This window comes from Arvicola amphibius, chromosome 12 (assembly GCF_903992535.2).
Source record: "Arvicola amphibius chromosome 12, mArvAmp1.2, whole genome shotgun sequence".
NCBI lineage: Eukaryota > Metazoa > Chordata > Mammalia > Rodentia > Cricetidae > Arvicola > Arvicola amphibius.
The window spans coordinates 148,115,655-148,131,190 of record NC_052058.2 but is presented as its reverse complement, the minus strand read 5'-3'; the positions used below and the strand labels follow the sequence as shown (position 1 = coordinate 148,131,190).

General features: G+C 40.1%; 1 protein-coding gene across 1 annotated transcript in view; it reads right to left on the bottom strand.

The window, feature by feature from the left end:
- Window positions 1–15,536, bottom strand: part of Agbl1 (AGBL carboxypeptidase 1) — a 693,592-nt gene that overhangs the window by 349,358 nt on the left and 328,698 nt on the right. The window contains exon 18 of the mRNA XM_038313425.1: window positions 1,542–1,671. Within this exon, the coding sequence (XP_038169353.1) occupies window positions 1,542–1,671 (130 nt within the window). The remainder of the gene's footprint in view (window positions 1–1,541; window positions 1,672–15,536) is intronic.

Here is a 15,536-nt window from a genome sequence, read left to right as displayed (position 1 = left end):
AATAAGAAAGCTGCTTTGGCCTGTTATTGGGCAGAATAGAGCGAGGCAGGAAAACTAAGCTAAATGCTGGGAGAAAGTAGATGAAGTCAGTGGGATGCCATGTAGCCACCACCAGAGGAGACAGATGTTAGAAACTTGCCAGTAGGCCATGACCTTGTAGTGGTGCACACATTAATAGAGATGGGTTGATTTAAGATGTAAAAGCTTGCTAAATATGTTAAAGCTATTGGCCAAACAGCATTGCAATTAATACAGATTTCTGTATGATTATTTCAGGAGTTTGGGCAATCCGGAAACAAATAAGTAGCCTCCAACAACAAGAGAACTGAATCTCTACTCTGCAGTGTACATTTAAATAGCCTTTTGGAGAGCACTTTACATGTTGATCTTTGATCTTGACATTTGAGTACAAACCTAAAGCACACATTCACACATCTTCCCAGGACTCATTAAATATGCCATGCTCTCAATCCCATAGTAGAAGCTTTAGAAAGTGGATTAGGATAGAGTTCCCCATTCTGATGTTCCTTCACTTTTAACTAAGCTTTTACATGTGGACATTTGCCCCCACACTTCTGCTGATGGAACTGCTCAGTTTGTAGACAACACAAACATTCCCACAGACCACTCTGCTGTCATTTCCTTTTTCTTTTCTGGAGCTAGGGCCTCTCATTTCAAATGGTCTGTCTGACATCATTTGCATAGTACCTGGGACTGGAAACCCTACATGTGAAACAACCTAAAATAGCGCTAGAATTGTCTTGAAAAACATGAATGTTAGTTGAATCTAAATATGAACATTTAGAAGATTTTCTCCACCCTCTAATGGGTGTGTATATTTTTGTCTAGTTTAGTGAAGCCGGAGTAAAATTAGAAAAATTTAAGTCAAGAAAATGTAATTCATTTTACATTTTGTCCAGTTTTCACCAGTGAGTACTGATCCATTGTTCTGAACCTCTTGTGAGATAAACTGCATCTTTGTAAAATATTTTTTGCCACCCTCATCCCTGGTGCCTAGGACTATGTCCTTATACAGAAGGAACATCTTACTTAACAAGTTGAAAAAATGCTGCTATCAAACCGAGTCACTGTTCTAATTCAATGATGAACACCCTTAGAAGAGAGAATGAGGACCACCAGACACCAAGCTCAGATGGTCCTGGGAAGATGTAGGCCATGACTCAAATGGGCCACCATAAACCAAAGACGGCTAAGCACTGCCAATCGCCACAATACACTGCAAGAGAAGGAAGCAATTTTTTCCTAAAGACACCAGCAACAGAACAGCTTGCCATCTCTTTGATTGTAGGCTGCCAGCTTCCAGAAATGTAATACAAGGAGACTCTATTCTGCTGGATAGTGTGTAACAGTGTGTGGGAGCTTGATACAACAACTATTATAATAAATCCCTCATTAAAGTTATCACATACTTTTTTCCCCTTTGTTTTTCTTGCCTGGACAGCTGATAAACTGCCTGCTGGAGGGCGGAAGGAATCTGGTAATGAATGAGAAGAATTGACGAAAAGAAGGAAGTGACTCACCACAGGCCCCCGGCCAATACTGCACAGGTAGTGGAGGAGACCTTTGGCATGGTAGATGGTTGGCTGGAGATGAGCTTGGGGAAGCAGCCACTGCCTGTTGAGGTCCTCACCCCTCAGTGAGCATCTGTGACTGCAGGAAGGAACAACACACAAAAAAAACAGACACTTAGAAGAAAAAGAGCTTCGCAGAATAAACCCCAAGCAGACAAACAAACTAATGAATCCAACCTCCCTCTGACTCCTGCCCAATCGCCACCAGCTCCAGATGTCCAGGAAGCTACAGATCTGTCCTGCAAGTGTCCAGACTGGCCTACTTATTTACAGCTGCTAAAAGAACCAGAAACTGCACTTGACTTAATGCTGGGTTAATAGAGTTTTGAGACAAATGTGGGAAATACAATTTTCCACTGTATATACCCATAAAAAACAAATTCAGTGTAAGACTCTTCAGGTCCCTCAGTTCTACAAATAATTAATTTGAGCTCAAGATAGCTCACTGGGTATGCTGACCCAATAACTCTGTGGAACACAATAGTATTACTACCCAGTGAAGAAATCGAGGCCTAAAATCAACTACATGAGTGACCCAAGATATGTTAAAAAAAAAAAAAAAGCCTTTATACCCAGGTCTCTGCCCCTAGCCCACACATCCCCTTTCTGTTCCATTGTTTCTCTCCCTAGTCATGGGAAATCCTTGAAAGCTACAAGAACTGGAATGGGCTCAAGATCACATGTTCCCTGGGAATACTCATAGTCAAAGCTAATGTGTTTGTTTCAAAGATGACTCAGCTTTATAACCAAGAGGCAAAACTTCCAGGTGGAGGCATCCTAGGAGGCCAACACACCTGGAAAACTTCCCAGAAGCAACCCATCCATAGGACAAGTTCCTGATAGTTTTACTATGATGCCATTTACTCTACACAATAAACCAACAAGGTGCCACAGATGGAGGGTGTCAATAAAACATGTCTATCACCAGAACCACCACCATTAAATCTCTTCCTACTAGTACCCTTCTAATCTTCACCACAATGGAACTGCCTAGTTTCATCTGTGCAAGTGTGTCTGACATAATTTGAATAAGCTCATATTTAATCTATTCATTCCCACCTATTTAATTTCAGTGGGTTAGCCCAGCACCCAAAATTTTATATGTTCCCAAGCTAAGGAATTCTATTCCCATTTGTTCCACCCTTAATCACAGTCCTTACAGAACCATTTTGGAGAAATTTGTATTAATATTATTTTTTATTTATTTTGTATTCCTCATTAGAGTGAAAGAAATCTAGGCTTACTCGGGGTAAGGGGGCAAGAATAATCTTTAGTACCATCAAAATTGCAAAAGGAAATGTGTCGGCCAACCATATAAGACTGTGTAATGGTACTTGTCAACAAGCCTATTTGGATGGGGTTATGTGTGCAATTTTTACAAGGTTCCATCCCCAGATGAATGGCTATTGTTAATCAATGGATATGAGAGAGGGGGAATGAGTTAATCAGTTCTTTCTAGGGATGAGGTCTCCAATGATTTAATCAATCTCAAGTGGTCAGTCCTAAATAGTAGTTCATGAGTAAACTAAAGGGACTCAGTACGTGTGTGTGTGTGTGTGTGTGTGTGTGTGTGTGTGTGTGCACAACAATAATAAAAAAGAGGTCATAAATTTGAAAGAAGTATGGGAGGAAATGGGAGAAGTAAACAGGGGAAAGGACAGAGTGAATGTGATATAAATACCTAACTCATGTATTAAATTCTCAAAAATGTAAAAATTTAAATTACATAAATAGCTGTGTCAGAATTGATATTCAGTAAACAATACAGAAAATCTTGCTCTGACATTTAAATATAGAAACAGACACATTTTCTGTCTTGAAGCCACTGTCCTATTTTCAATTAATCTTGGAGATGAAAAGGCTTATAATATTTCAATATTTATAATTATAATAATTCAATCTCCATGTTCTGAAATCTTTAGACATTAGTTTTTAGTTGCTTGTAGACTCTCTTTTAGAGCTCACTAGGAAGTGAAGATCTTTAATCATTCATTTCTCCTGATTTTGCTATAGAATATTTTGACTTGAGGGGCTAGGGATGTGGCTAACTTGGTAACAGTGTTTGCCTAAGCATGCAAGAAGCCCTCAGTCCAATCCCTGGAACCACATAAACCAGGTGTGGGAGCACATATCTGTACTCTCAACATTCAGGAGGCAGAGGCGAGGAGATCAGAAGTTCAAGGTTATCATAGCAGCAGACAAATTTTTCATGCTTATAGCAGGTAAAAGAAGAGCATGATCTCTGCATAGTCCTGCATTTCCGTTAGTTTTTCTCTCAAGTCAAGCCATCCAGAAGCCTGAAGACGCTTTAATTGCCCTGTCATTTTCTTGTCTTGACCTGGATTCTCATCAGCAGCACAGATTTTATTTTCTCTGTAACGCTGACCATGATGAAATGAGCTGAGGTTCTTTCAAAGACTTCCTGTTTATGTAAACAAAGGGTGTGTATTATTCCATATCCAGCAGTCAACAATTCTGCAATTCTCTCTCCCTCTTTTTCCTTCAGCTCCATGGAGACCACGTTCAGGGTTGACATCTTCATGGGAAGGTTCATAGGTTACCACACAGCAGAAATAAAATTCTATACCATATTTCTCAAAAATAGAAAAAGTCAAGTTCTGTATTTCAGTTAGAAATCTCCCAAGTTTTGAGTAAGCGGACATAGTTCCAGCGTCTGGTTCCATCACCACGTATGGGATTCAGAGACCTCATTTAGAGCCAGCGATCTCACAGGGAAAAATTAAATACTTTTAACCTGCTTTCCAAGGTTATCATCATTGTGGGTATCATTGATGTGCACCATCAAACCCTGGTCCTCTCCTAGACAATCAAATGAAATGATATCTAACATCTGTGCTTACAAGGAAAACTAGCTACACAATCCTGTATCTATCTATGTCTTCCTGTGTAACGTGTGAGTATACCCACAGCTACATCCATACACACACAAGACTCTATCCACAACTTCATTCATATCTGCAATGGTCAGGGATGCACAGCACCACTGTGACTATGTCCATCGTTTTCTTGTCTCGTGAAATCTATACTGCCTATGAAAATAGTTGGGTACCAAAATGCAGGGTGAACTGAAGAGAGGAGAAGATTGGCCAGAGACCACCGAGAAGAGGCTGTGATCCACTTAGAGGTTCGTTTGATTTAAGCACACTACACAGTGGAGGCAGGAGGATGGAACAAAACAGAATTAACCAAAACATTAGAAAAGGTATTACTGACTATTCTGTAGGTTACTAGCCAGGGATAAGGGATGAGAAGACATGCAAGACTATCTGTGATCTAGATATGGGGAAAAGCTGTGGCAATGAAAATAATATAGATGATAGGGAGCCCTTAGTGTAGGGAAAGTTTTGTTTGGTAGCTGCTTGTTTTCTGGGATAAAAAAACTGAACCACCAGTGGCATAGCTAGGCTGTGCAGAATTGAGAAGCACATATGCTTGCATTTGTATTCAGACCTGCATGCGTGGCTGTGATTTTGAGGTATCTCTGTGTACGCCTACGCCTACGGCTTTGATATTTCCTCCAGCTCGGCGACTGCAGAGGGCCACGGTGTGTACTACACCTACCAGGAGAGCTTTTGCTTTTAAAGCAAAGCCATTTGCTCCCAACCTGCAAATCCATTTGGCATTTTATGTTAATGACACCTGAGATCGCTCTCGTCCCGGGAGCTGCTGCTGCTCTTCGCGGGGATTTGTTTTAAGCACGCAAAGATGAAATGGACCCCATCTTATTATCTTACTGTAGCATTCTCGGCAAGGACAGCTGCCGCTTCGATGTGCAGAGAATTAGCTGATGGACAGTGGCGACGGGCTGGCAAGACATCCGGAGCCTGTAATTTTTGGAAAGGGGTCATCCCTCAAATAGAGTTTGACGCCTCAGCTTTACTTACAGGAAGAGTGAGCAGTGATCAGTGCTCTTCCTCCCCACTGAACATGACAAACTTTCACGGCAAAAATATCACATACTTCCTGTCCTCACAGGTGACATGTTACAACTAGCCCTCAGCGGTTTTTATCTTCTCTCTCTCCCTCTCTCCCTTTCTCTCCCTCTCTCTCCCTCTCCCTCTCCTCCTCCCCCTCTCTCCCTCTCCCTTTCCCCCTCCTTCTCTCCCTCTCTCTCTCTCTCTCTCCCCCTCCCTCTCTCCCCCTCTCTCTCTCCCCCTCCCTCTCTCCCCCCCTCCCTCGCTCCCTCTCCCCCTCCCTCTCTCCCTCTCTCTCCCCCTCCCCCTTTCCCTCCCCTTCCTCTCTCACTCTCTCTCACCCTTCTCATCCCCTCCCTTCCCCTCCCTCTCCCTCCCTCTCTGTCTCTTCCCCTCTCCCTCTTTCCCCCTCCCCCTTTCCCTCCCCTTCCTCTCTCCCTCTCTCTCCCCCTCCTCTCCCTCCCCCTCCCTCTCTCCCCCTCACTCTCTCTCTCCCTCTCTCCCTCCCCCTCCCTCTCCCTCTCTCTCTCTGACAATATCTCTAATATATTCCAGACTGGCCTAGAATTTTCTATGCAGCCAAGGAGAACGTTCAACTTCTGGTTCTCTTGCCTTGCCTCCTGAGTGCAGGGGTCACTGTCCTAGTTTGTGACATTCCGAGGATCAAAATTCAGACTGCAAGCAGGCGAGGCTAGCACTCTACCAACCATACTACGTCCCCAGCCTAGCTTGCCACACCTTTTGTGCTTCAGTTTAAATAAAGTTTGTAAGCAGAAGGTCTGTTACTTTAGATACCCAGATATTCAGATGTTGCCATTTTACCTTGAACTGCACCCTGCATCCCAGGAACACCCTCAAAATGCAAATCAGTTTACCTCTCAGTCTAGATCTGGAATTACAATGGAGTCACGGAGTTAAATGCCTGACCAAAATGGGGCCTCCTTAGTTTGTACTAACTTTGAATGGTCTGTGTATTTGTTCATTTCTGAGGCAAAGGCTTAAGCAGGTCAGAATGGCCCCTGAACTCACCATGGTCATTGATGGTTTTGAACAATTAATACCCTGCCTCTCCCTCCTGAATGCTAAAATTTCAGGTATGGACCACCACACCCAGTTTGGTTTGTGCACTCTTTGTGATCAAACCAAAGGCTCTATGCATGTAGGCTAGTACTCCTCCAAATGAGCTACGTCCCAAACCTCTAATGTCGAGTGTTTCTAGGTGAAGCAGGCACCTTTAGTGCCTTATCTACTCAGGAGATCATGAGTTCTTCACATGTCCACTATCTGCCTGCTCTTTCAGGTACTCACAGCCTATATCCCAAAAAGTCACTATCCTTGAAGAATAACACACAAGATTTCTGTTGATTTTATGTTTGTTTACATTATAATTAGAAAGAAGAGAAGATAATAAATTGGTCAAGGTTTTTGGGAAAAATGAGATAAAATCTAGAAAGGTATTATTACACTTGAAAAGATTATTAAACATTGTTAAATTTCATAATTGAATTATTGGTGTTTATACATTTCCTCTTTAAAAACAAACAAAAAAAAGCCCCTAGTTGTGCATGGTAGTACATACTAGAACAAGGGAGGTGTATCAGAAATTCAAGGTTATCCTCAGATGGATAGCAATAGGTAGGGTCGTCTGGAGTACATCATAAAAATTTATGTCAAAAACAGTAATAGCAACAAAGCGGAAACAAGGAGAAAGAGAACGCTCACCTGACATACATAAAATGTGGCAAGCTTGTGACTAAACCAAAATATCCCAGGTGAAGTTGAGAAAAACTGAGTCAAAAGGACCCTTCTTTTTTATTAAATTTTCACTTCACATTCCAACCAAAATACTCCATACCACCCCTCCTCCAGCTCCACCTCACCTTTCCCCCAGCCCACCCCCATCCCTTCCTCCCAACAGCTCCTATGGAGAGTCCGTAAAGTCTGGAACATTAAGTTGGAACAAGTCCTAGCTAGACACTCCTGTTAAGGCTGAGCATGGCATCCCACCATAGAGAATGGGTCTCAACAAGCTAGCTCATGAACCAGGGATAGGTCCTGGTTCCCCTGCCAGGGGCCCCTCAGGCAGTCCAAGCTTCACAACTGTCTCCCACATATGGAAGGCCACATGGCACAGGAGACCACTTCCTAAATATAACACCCGTTACACATATACTGAGAATAATCAATAAATGGGACCTCCTTAAACTGAAAAGATTCTGTAAGGACATGGTAAATGATACAAAATAACAGCCTACAGAATAGGAAAAGATCTTCACCAACACCACATCTGACAGAGGGATGATCTCCATAATATATAAAGAACTCAAGAAACTAGACTTCAAAAAATACACAATAATCAGATTTAAAAATGGAGTATAGAGCTAAACAGAGAATTCTCATCAGAAAAAAAACTCAAATGGCCAAAAAACATTTAAGGAATTACTCAACATCCTTAATCTTCATGGAAACGCAAATCAAAATGACTCTGAGATATCATCTTTTACCAGTCAAAAGGGCTAAGATCAAAACTACTAAGGATAGGTCATGTTGGAGAGGATGGGGAGTCGGGGGAACTCTCCTCCACAGGTGGTGGGAGTGAAAACCTGTACAGTAACTTTGGAAATTGCCAGGGGTCATGAGAAGCAGGTGGTAACTAGAGTTCAGAGGTCAACCCACTAGAGGCATGGTAATCTGATGGAAGATTAATCCTGTCCAGACAAGGTTTGTAGGACCATTGACTCTGGAAACTGTTGCTCACTTTTATTGAAGTAGTTTGGTGTCTCCCCAATAACTGAACTGTAGTATATAATCTCATGTGATGTGTATATTTAATCTCACTGTTTATACCTCAGTCTTATGGGCACAGATGTCTGTGGGTGGTCAGGAGGATGACCTGTCATTTAGCTATTTAGTTTTGATGTATAAAATATATACTGGGGAGGGGGGGCTAGAGAGAGATGGCTCAGAGGTTAAGAGCACTGGCTGCTCTTCCAGAGGTCCTGAGTTCAATTCCCAGCAACCACATGGTGGCTCACAACCATCTATGAGATCTGGTGCCCTCTTCTGGTGGACAGGCATACATGCAGACAGAACACTGTATACATAATAAATAAATTTATATATATATATATATATATATATATATATATATATATATATATACTGGTACATGCTTCATAACTGGATCTATTTGTCCCATAAGAACTGTAGTCACTGAAAAGCCTGCATGGTTCTTTGGCTTGTTGGAAGACTTTCCCCACTCCAGTGAGAGAATTTAGTACACAGGTAAAAAACTTTGATTCCCACAGTCAAATTTCCACTTCATTCCCCGAGATAAACTGAGAAGCCAACTCCCTGCAAGTAGTTTCTATTTAGCAGGACATGCAGTCAGAAAAGGAGTTTTGCATACAGATCACATTTGTGACCTTCAAAGATAAAGAGACGTTCAACCTCATTGAGATTGAGTGCTCTAAAGTGCTAACCTCAGCTGACACTCAGCTCTAACATAAAGAAAGTTATTAGACCCCTAGACCTAGCCTCACCTCAGTTTATTAACACAGGATTGTAACTTAAGAATATAGTTTAACACACAAACTCTTTCCCCCTTTTATAGTTTAGAAGCCAACTAGGTGTTGCCTGGGTGTACTTTCTCGCCATGCCTCCCCAAGGCTATAAAGATGTTGACATTGTATCTCAGGATAGTTCTTATCTGCTTTTTGACCCTGAGAAAATTCAAGCTCTGAGACTTGCCTTTGTTTTGTGCGTATATGAACTGGAAACTTTACAAAACAAAGATGAACAGAAAAGAAGAATAAAGAAAATGATGCAGAAACATATGTAGTGAAGAATTTATACTGCCTTCAAATTTTTCTAAACATTGTACTTGCTATAGCACCATGTCTGAACTCTGGGAGGTAATTGAGGCTGGTACTCAGTAGCCCTCATTAGGAAATCAGTATGGCAATTTCTCAGAAAATTGAGAGTCAGACTACCCCAAGACCCAGTGATACTTGCTCTTGAGAATATTCCCAAAGGATACTCAATCATACCACAAGGACACTTGATCAACAATATTCATAGCAGTACTATGTGCAATAATGCTGCAAACAACCTAGATGCCCCTCAACTGAAGAATGGATAAAGAAAATGTGGTACATTTACATAATGGAGTATTACTCCGCTGTAAAAAACAATAACATCATGAACTTTGTAGGCAAATGAATGGAACTAGAAAAAAAAAAAAGCATCCTGGGTGAGGTTACCCAGATCCATAAAGACAAACACAGTATATATTCACTCATAAATGGATATTAGATACAAAGCAAAGAATAACCAGACTATAATCCACAGCTCCAGAGAAGCTAGGTAACAAGGAGAACCCTAAGAAGGACAATAGACTGCCCTGAAAAGGTGAATTAGGTGAGATCTCCTGGGTAAATTGGAGGTGAGGTAGGGCAGTATAGGAGAGGTGGTGGGGGATGAGAACATTGAGAACGGCATGGTTGTGGGCGAGACGGATAGGGAGAGCAAAGAAAGAGGTATCTTGATAGAGAGAGCCACTATGTGGTTAGAGAGAAACCTGGTGCTAGGGAAATTCCCAAGAATCTATAATGATGACCCCGGCTAAGACTCTTAGCAATAGTGGAGAGAGTGCCTGAACTGGCCTTCCCCTGTATTCAGCTTGGTGAATATCCCAACTATCATCATAGAACCTTCATCTAGTAACTAATGGATGGAGCCAGAGGCAGAAATCTACAACCAAGCACAAGGCTGAGCTCTAAGAATCCAGGCGAAGGGAGGGAGAAGGGAATACATGAACAAGGGATGTCAAGATCATGATAGAGAAATCTACAAAGACAGCTGAGCCAAGCTTGTGGGAACTCATGAGCTCTGGACCGACAGTTGTAGAGCCTCTATGGGACCAAAACAGGACCACTCTTAAATAAGAGGTCACTGAATGGCATTCTGTCTGATATTCTGTATAGTGAATAAGTTTAATCATCAATTAACCTAGAGTCAAACTTTTCTTTCTTTATTTCATCTCTTTTTCCTTTTCTGGCAATCTAATTATATAGTCCGGGTTACCCTCCAATTCATAACACTGCCACCTCCACCCCTTGAGTGCTGCAAGTCTAAGCATATTACTGCCAGGCCCAGCTTCTCAAAATAATATTTTCAACATTAATTATAGAGCATATTTATCAGATAAGAGTGGGGGTCACCATGACATTGGGAAACAAGTATTAGAAGCTATAACTTCAGAAATAAGAATGTGAATACCAGGACTCCTGAAGCAAGAATGAACAATAAATCAGAAAATGAAGGGAGAATCTGCATCCCTTCCTAAAAGAGAATTCATAAAGCTCAGTCAGATAAAAAGATGATTCAAAACTCCCCCATCCATCTTCGTCTGAACAATGGAGAGAAGGTAGCCAGCAGCCTGCATAGATGAGGCCAGGTAGGATAACAAGGGAGCCCAGAAGAGCAAGCTTTGGAGTCTTAGGAGAAGCAGGGCATTTGGGATTTAGAAGTCACCTTCATCAGCCCAAGCATCATCTCCACACTGGAAAGAAGGCACGTGTGAGGGCACAGAGGAAAACATGTGCAACATATGAATGCTCACACATTCATATGTGTGAGAAATACTCAAAGTGGAAATTTTAACGTAAGTCAATCAAAGTATAAGTTGGTTGTTCTTTATGCTTTCTCCCCCTCCCTCAAAAAAAAAGTACCGCCACCCACCAGCAGCACCAATAGCATTCTGAGTTCCACTCCTGAGCCACCTTCATTTGAATAAGGCAGCTATGGAACCTGTGCACAATGAAGTGAAAGATGTGGTGTTTCACACAGAGCAGAAGGAAAGCAAGAAAGTTAACCTTTAGAAATGGAACCATGTCCTTTATAAAGGGCATCAGTACCCCCACCCTGAAGGGAACTAGAAGAGATGATATTTAGACTCTCAGTCTCACCTGGAGCAGAGGCAGCTCAAGAAGACTGCAAGGTGACCCTCCCCTGCAAAACCACACACCTGCACACTCTGTTTCCCTCTATGTTAGTGTCTTACATGTTTTAAGTTTGAACATCAATACATCGTGAGATTTAAAGGCAGTTTGTCCTGTTATGTATACAAGCCTGATTTCACAAAAGCAAACTTCAAACAAAACAATTTAAAAGATCACAAGGTAGGGTCAATATTAGTCACACCCAGTGTTTTGTTTGTCTTCAGAACAGCTTGTCAGCTTGATTGCCAGTGGGGAGGAGGAGCCTAAAACATCTCTTAAGTCCACCAAGGATATTTAATATATTCTCATTTTGATAGAGCCTTTGATACCATGTAGAAACATACACATTTTTATTGAAACCATTGATACCCAAGGCATATGTTTCTAAAGGCAAGCAAGGATTGTGAAGAATCTGCAAAACACCCTTGCCTTAGGTTGCACCACCAATGCTGAGGCCATCCAAGGGCCATCACCAATTACAGCTAGTCACACATCACTTACTAGACAAGATTAAATTATTTAGTTCCTATAATTTTAAATATTTTATTAACCCTTGCACAATGTTAAAATAAATGATAGTGGAATAGGATTTGAAAATCAATAACTAATGATTGTTTCTGAAATAAAAAATAACTTTGAAAAACTCAAGGACTGATTCAGTTAAGAAAATAAGGACTGGTGTGGATGATACATTCACAATCATAACACAGCACACACAATGCAACATGTATACACACAGCATAACACATATAATAAAATGTGCACACACAACTCAGCAAAAACACAGATACACACACTGACATATTACATACAAACACATAAAAGAAGGAATTCTACTTTACTTAATGAAGACTTGATAGTAGAATGTGCACAAGATTCAGAACAAGATAATGAATATCATTATCTCTATAACTGCTAATCATGCAACATCACTCAGAGAACCAGAAAGAGATATTAAAGGAACTAGCATACAGGTTGGTAAAGAAGACACGAAACCATGACATACATGACATATATACATACATACATGTATACACATGTGTGTATTTGTGTATGATGCATATATTATATGTATATAATAAATATGCACATACAGTGCATACAGCATATATGTGCATATAGCAATATGTGCATATATCATACACACATATATATATGTATTTATAGATGGTTTAACAATTCACCTTAACAGCAATTAAGGCAAGTAACAAAATAAATAGACATAGCATATTAGCATGAAGGAGAAAATTTCCATGGGAAAGCAGTTAAAAAATGTGAAAAATCCAGCCGGGCGGCAGTGGCGCACGCCTTTAATCCCAGCACTCGGGAGGCAGAGGCAGGCAGATCTCTGAGTTCGAGGCCAGCCTGGTCTACAAGAGCTAGTTCCAGGACAGGCTCTAGAAACTACAGGGAAACCCTGTCTCGAAAAACCAAAAAAAAATGTGAAAAATCCAGAAAAAAAAAAAGCATTACACTTCCATTTAAAAAAAAAATAAGACTTGTGTGAAAATAAGACTGATCTGATGCAGTGACTTGCAGGCTATATAGTTGTGAGTTCAAAGAAAACACAACACATGCTAGGAAAAAGAGAAATAAGATGTGCATGCATTGATTTGCTTGTGTATGAATGTAAGAATGATAAATCAAGGATGAATTAATAAGATGTAAGATCTATATTGGGCAGATATAGAGGATAAACACAAAGAATGACTAAGAAGATCTGGGAGGAAAGGATCAAGGCAGGTGATGGTTCTCAGATCGCAGCTCCCATTGTAACTTCAGCTTCCGGAGAAAGGTTGTTTCTCACGGTCCTGGGATAGTACAGTTGTACACGAGCTTACCATGGATAGAGCCCAAATATGGTATAGACACTAATGAGGGATTTAAACCCTGTTACACATGAACAGCACTGGGGAAATGAAAGGGGGAATGACGGAGTCGTGCTCATGCTACAGCTGGGTAGTACTTCATGTTGGGAATTCTCCATCCGATTCCATTATTTCATGCAAGGTTCATCCATCCACATTGCTATTTGCGCGAATAATTGCTTGTTCACAATTTTCCAGACAAACTCTATTATCTTCAAGTATATACATATATTGTGTGATATATATTTAAAGCAAAATTTTAGAACACAAAAAGAACAAGGTACCTTTTATAAACAGCAGTAGGCAATTCTGAACTGTCTACATGATGGACCTTTTAGGGCTAAGAAAATAAACAAGTCAGGAATAATAACTATCAAGCTTCCTAGGAATTATAAACAAAGCATGGACACTGTGCTGTATTGGAATTGGTTGTCAGCATGAACTTACAGTTTTGTATACACAGAGAGGCAAATAAAGGAACAGATATGTGTGGGTGTGTGGGTGTGTATATGTATGTATTCACATATCTATTTTCTAACTCTATACACTGGTAAACTTAGAAATATATCTTTATAGCAGGAAACATATTCTATGCACTGATCTCTACTTCTGAACATAATTACCTACAAAGGAGTATAAGCACTTAAATATCTGGTTTCACAGTGAGGGGGAGCACTGAAAAAATATCAATCTAAAATATATAGTGATTCTGGGAAATTATAAACTCTTTTTTTTTAAAAAAAGTACATTTTGAAATACCAGAAATATCAAGTCTATGGATACAATGAACAAATATAGTAAGACTTGTCAATAAAATAAATTATAATGTTAAAGTACTGTAATCCATAGAAAGTAATACTTTGATGTTTATATTGCCATAAATAAAGAAAGAAAAAGAGTAGGTTCTAATACTGGTAGAATTTTATTTATCAAATACAGAAGGGATGAGAAAACCATACAGTTATCATTTGGCAAGCAAACACCAACGTAATAATCCTTTTAACAGAACTAACTAAAGAATGCAAATGTCAATGGACGTAAGTATGTAAATGACAGAACATTCAAATCAGCTAAGAGCAGCTCCCAATAAGAAACCTAATTCTACAGGGGAAAATGACAACTTCATGGTGGAGGTGGCATGTGAATGCCACTTCGTCCAGAGATCAACGTTACCATGACCACTGTGACATGGCCCCATCATGTACCCTAAGAACCAATGTCCTGAGAATTTCACTTTACTTTTGTGGGTGATATTTCCACACAAAAGCACCACTTTATCATGAAGAACATCAGACGACCACAAACCAAGCTACCATCTTGTAATAACTTAACAGTACCCTTCTGATAGGTAAATCAAGAAAAGCAAAAATAAAAGAAAGGGGAGGAGAGCAGAGGGGATGGGGCAGGATGAAGGACTATTCTAGATTGAAAAAAAAACTAAACAAGTCTGATAGTGAAATATAGTTACATGATTTTGGTAAGAGATATTATTGGAATAATCATGGAATATTAAAGGTATGTGCAATTAATGTTAGTACACTAATAGTTTTTGTTTTAATTACTGTGTTGGTATGAAATATGTTGGTATTTAAAAGAGCTAGACATAAGTTAAACAAAATTTTTTAACATGATTTTGACTATATTTCAATTTTTTAATTTGTAAGTGTATGTATGCAATCTGAGTACAGATGTTTGTGAAGAAGGTGTCAGATTCCATGGAGCTGAGTTATAGGTAGTTGTGAGTTGCTGCCATATACTCCTAGGCAAGTATTCTGCTTTGCTTGGTCCACAGTTACTATTTTAAAACAATATTGTTTTTAATTTAGTTTTTATGTTTTAATTTAAATAGAATAATATCACTTATTCCCCTTTCTTCACCCAGCTTTTGTCAGTTCCCTTTCCATAGCTCCCCACTCTCAAATATCCAAATATTATAGAACATATGGGGCTAATATTCATTTGTGCTTTGGATATATAAGTTCCAGCTGGCTTCGGGCTTGCCTAGCAGGAAGGAGCTTCTGGGGGGCTGTGGAGCACAGGGGAAGAAGCTAACATTAAAGCGATGGCTTTTAACAACAACAACAAAAAGCAAATTAAAATAATAAGCTATTAGAAATATTAGAAAATATAAGCTCTGTC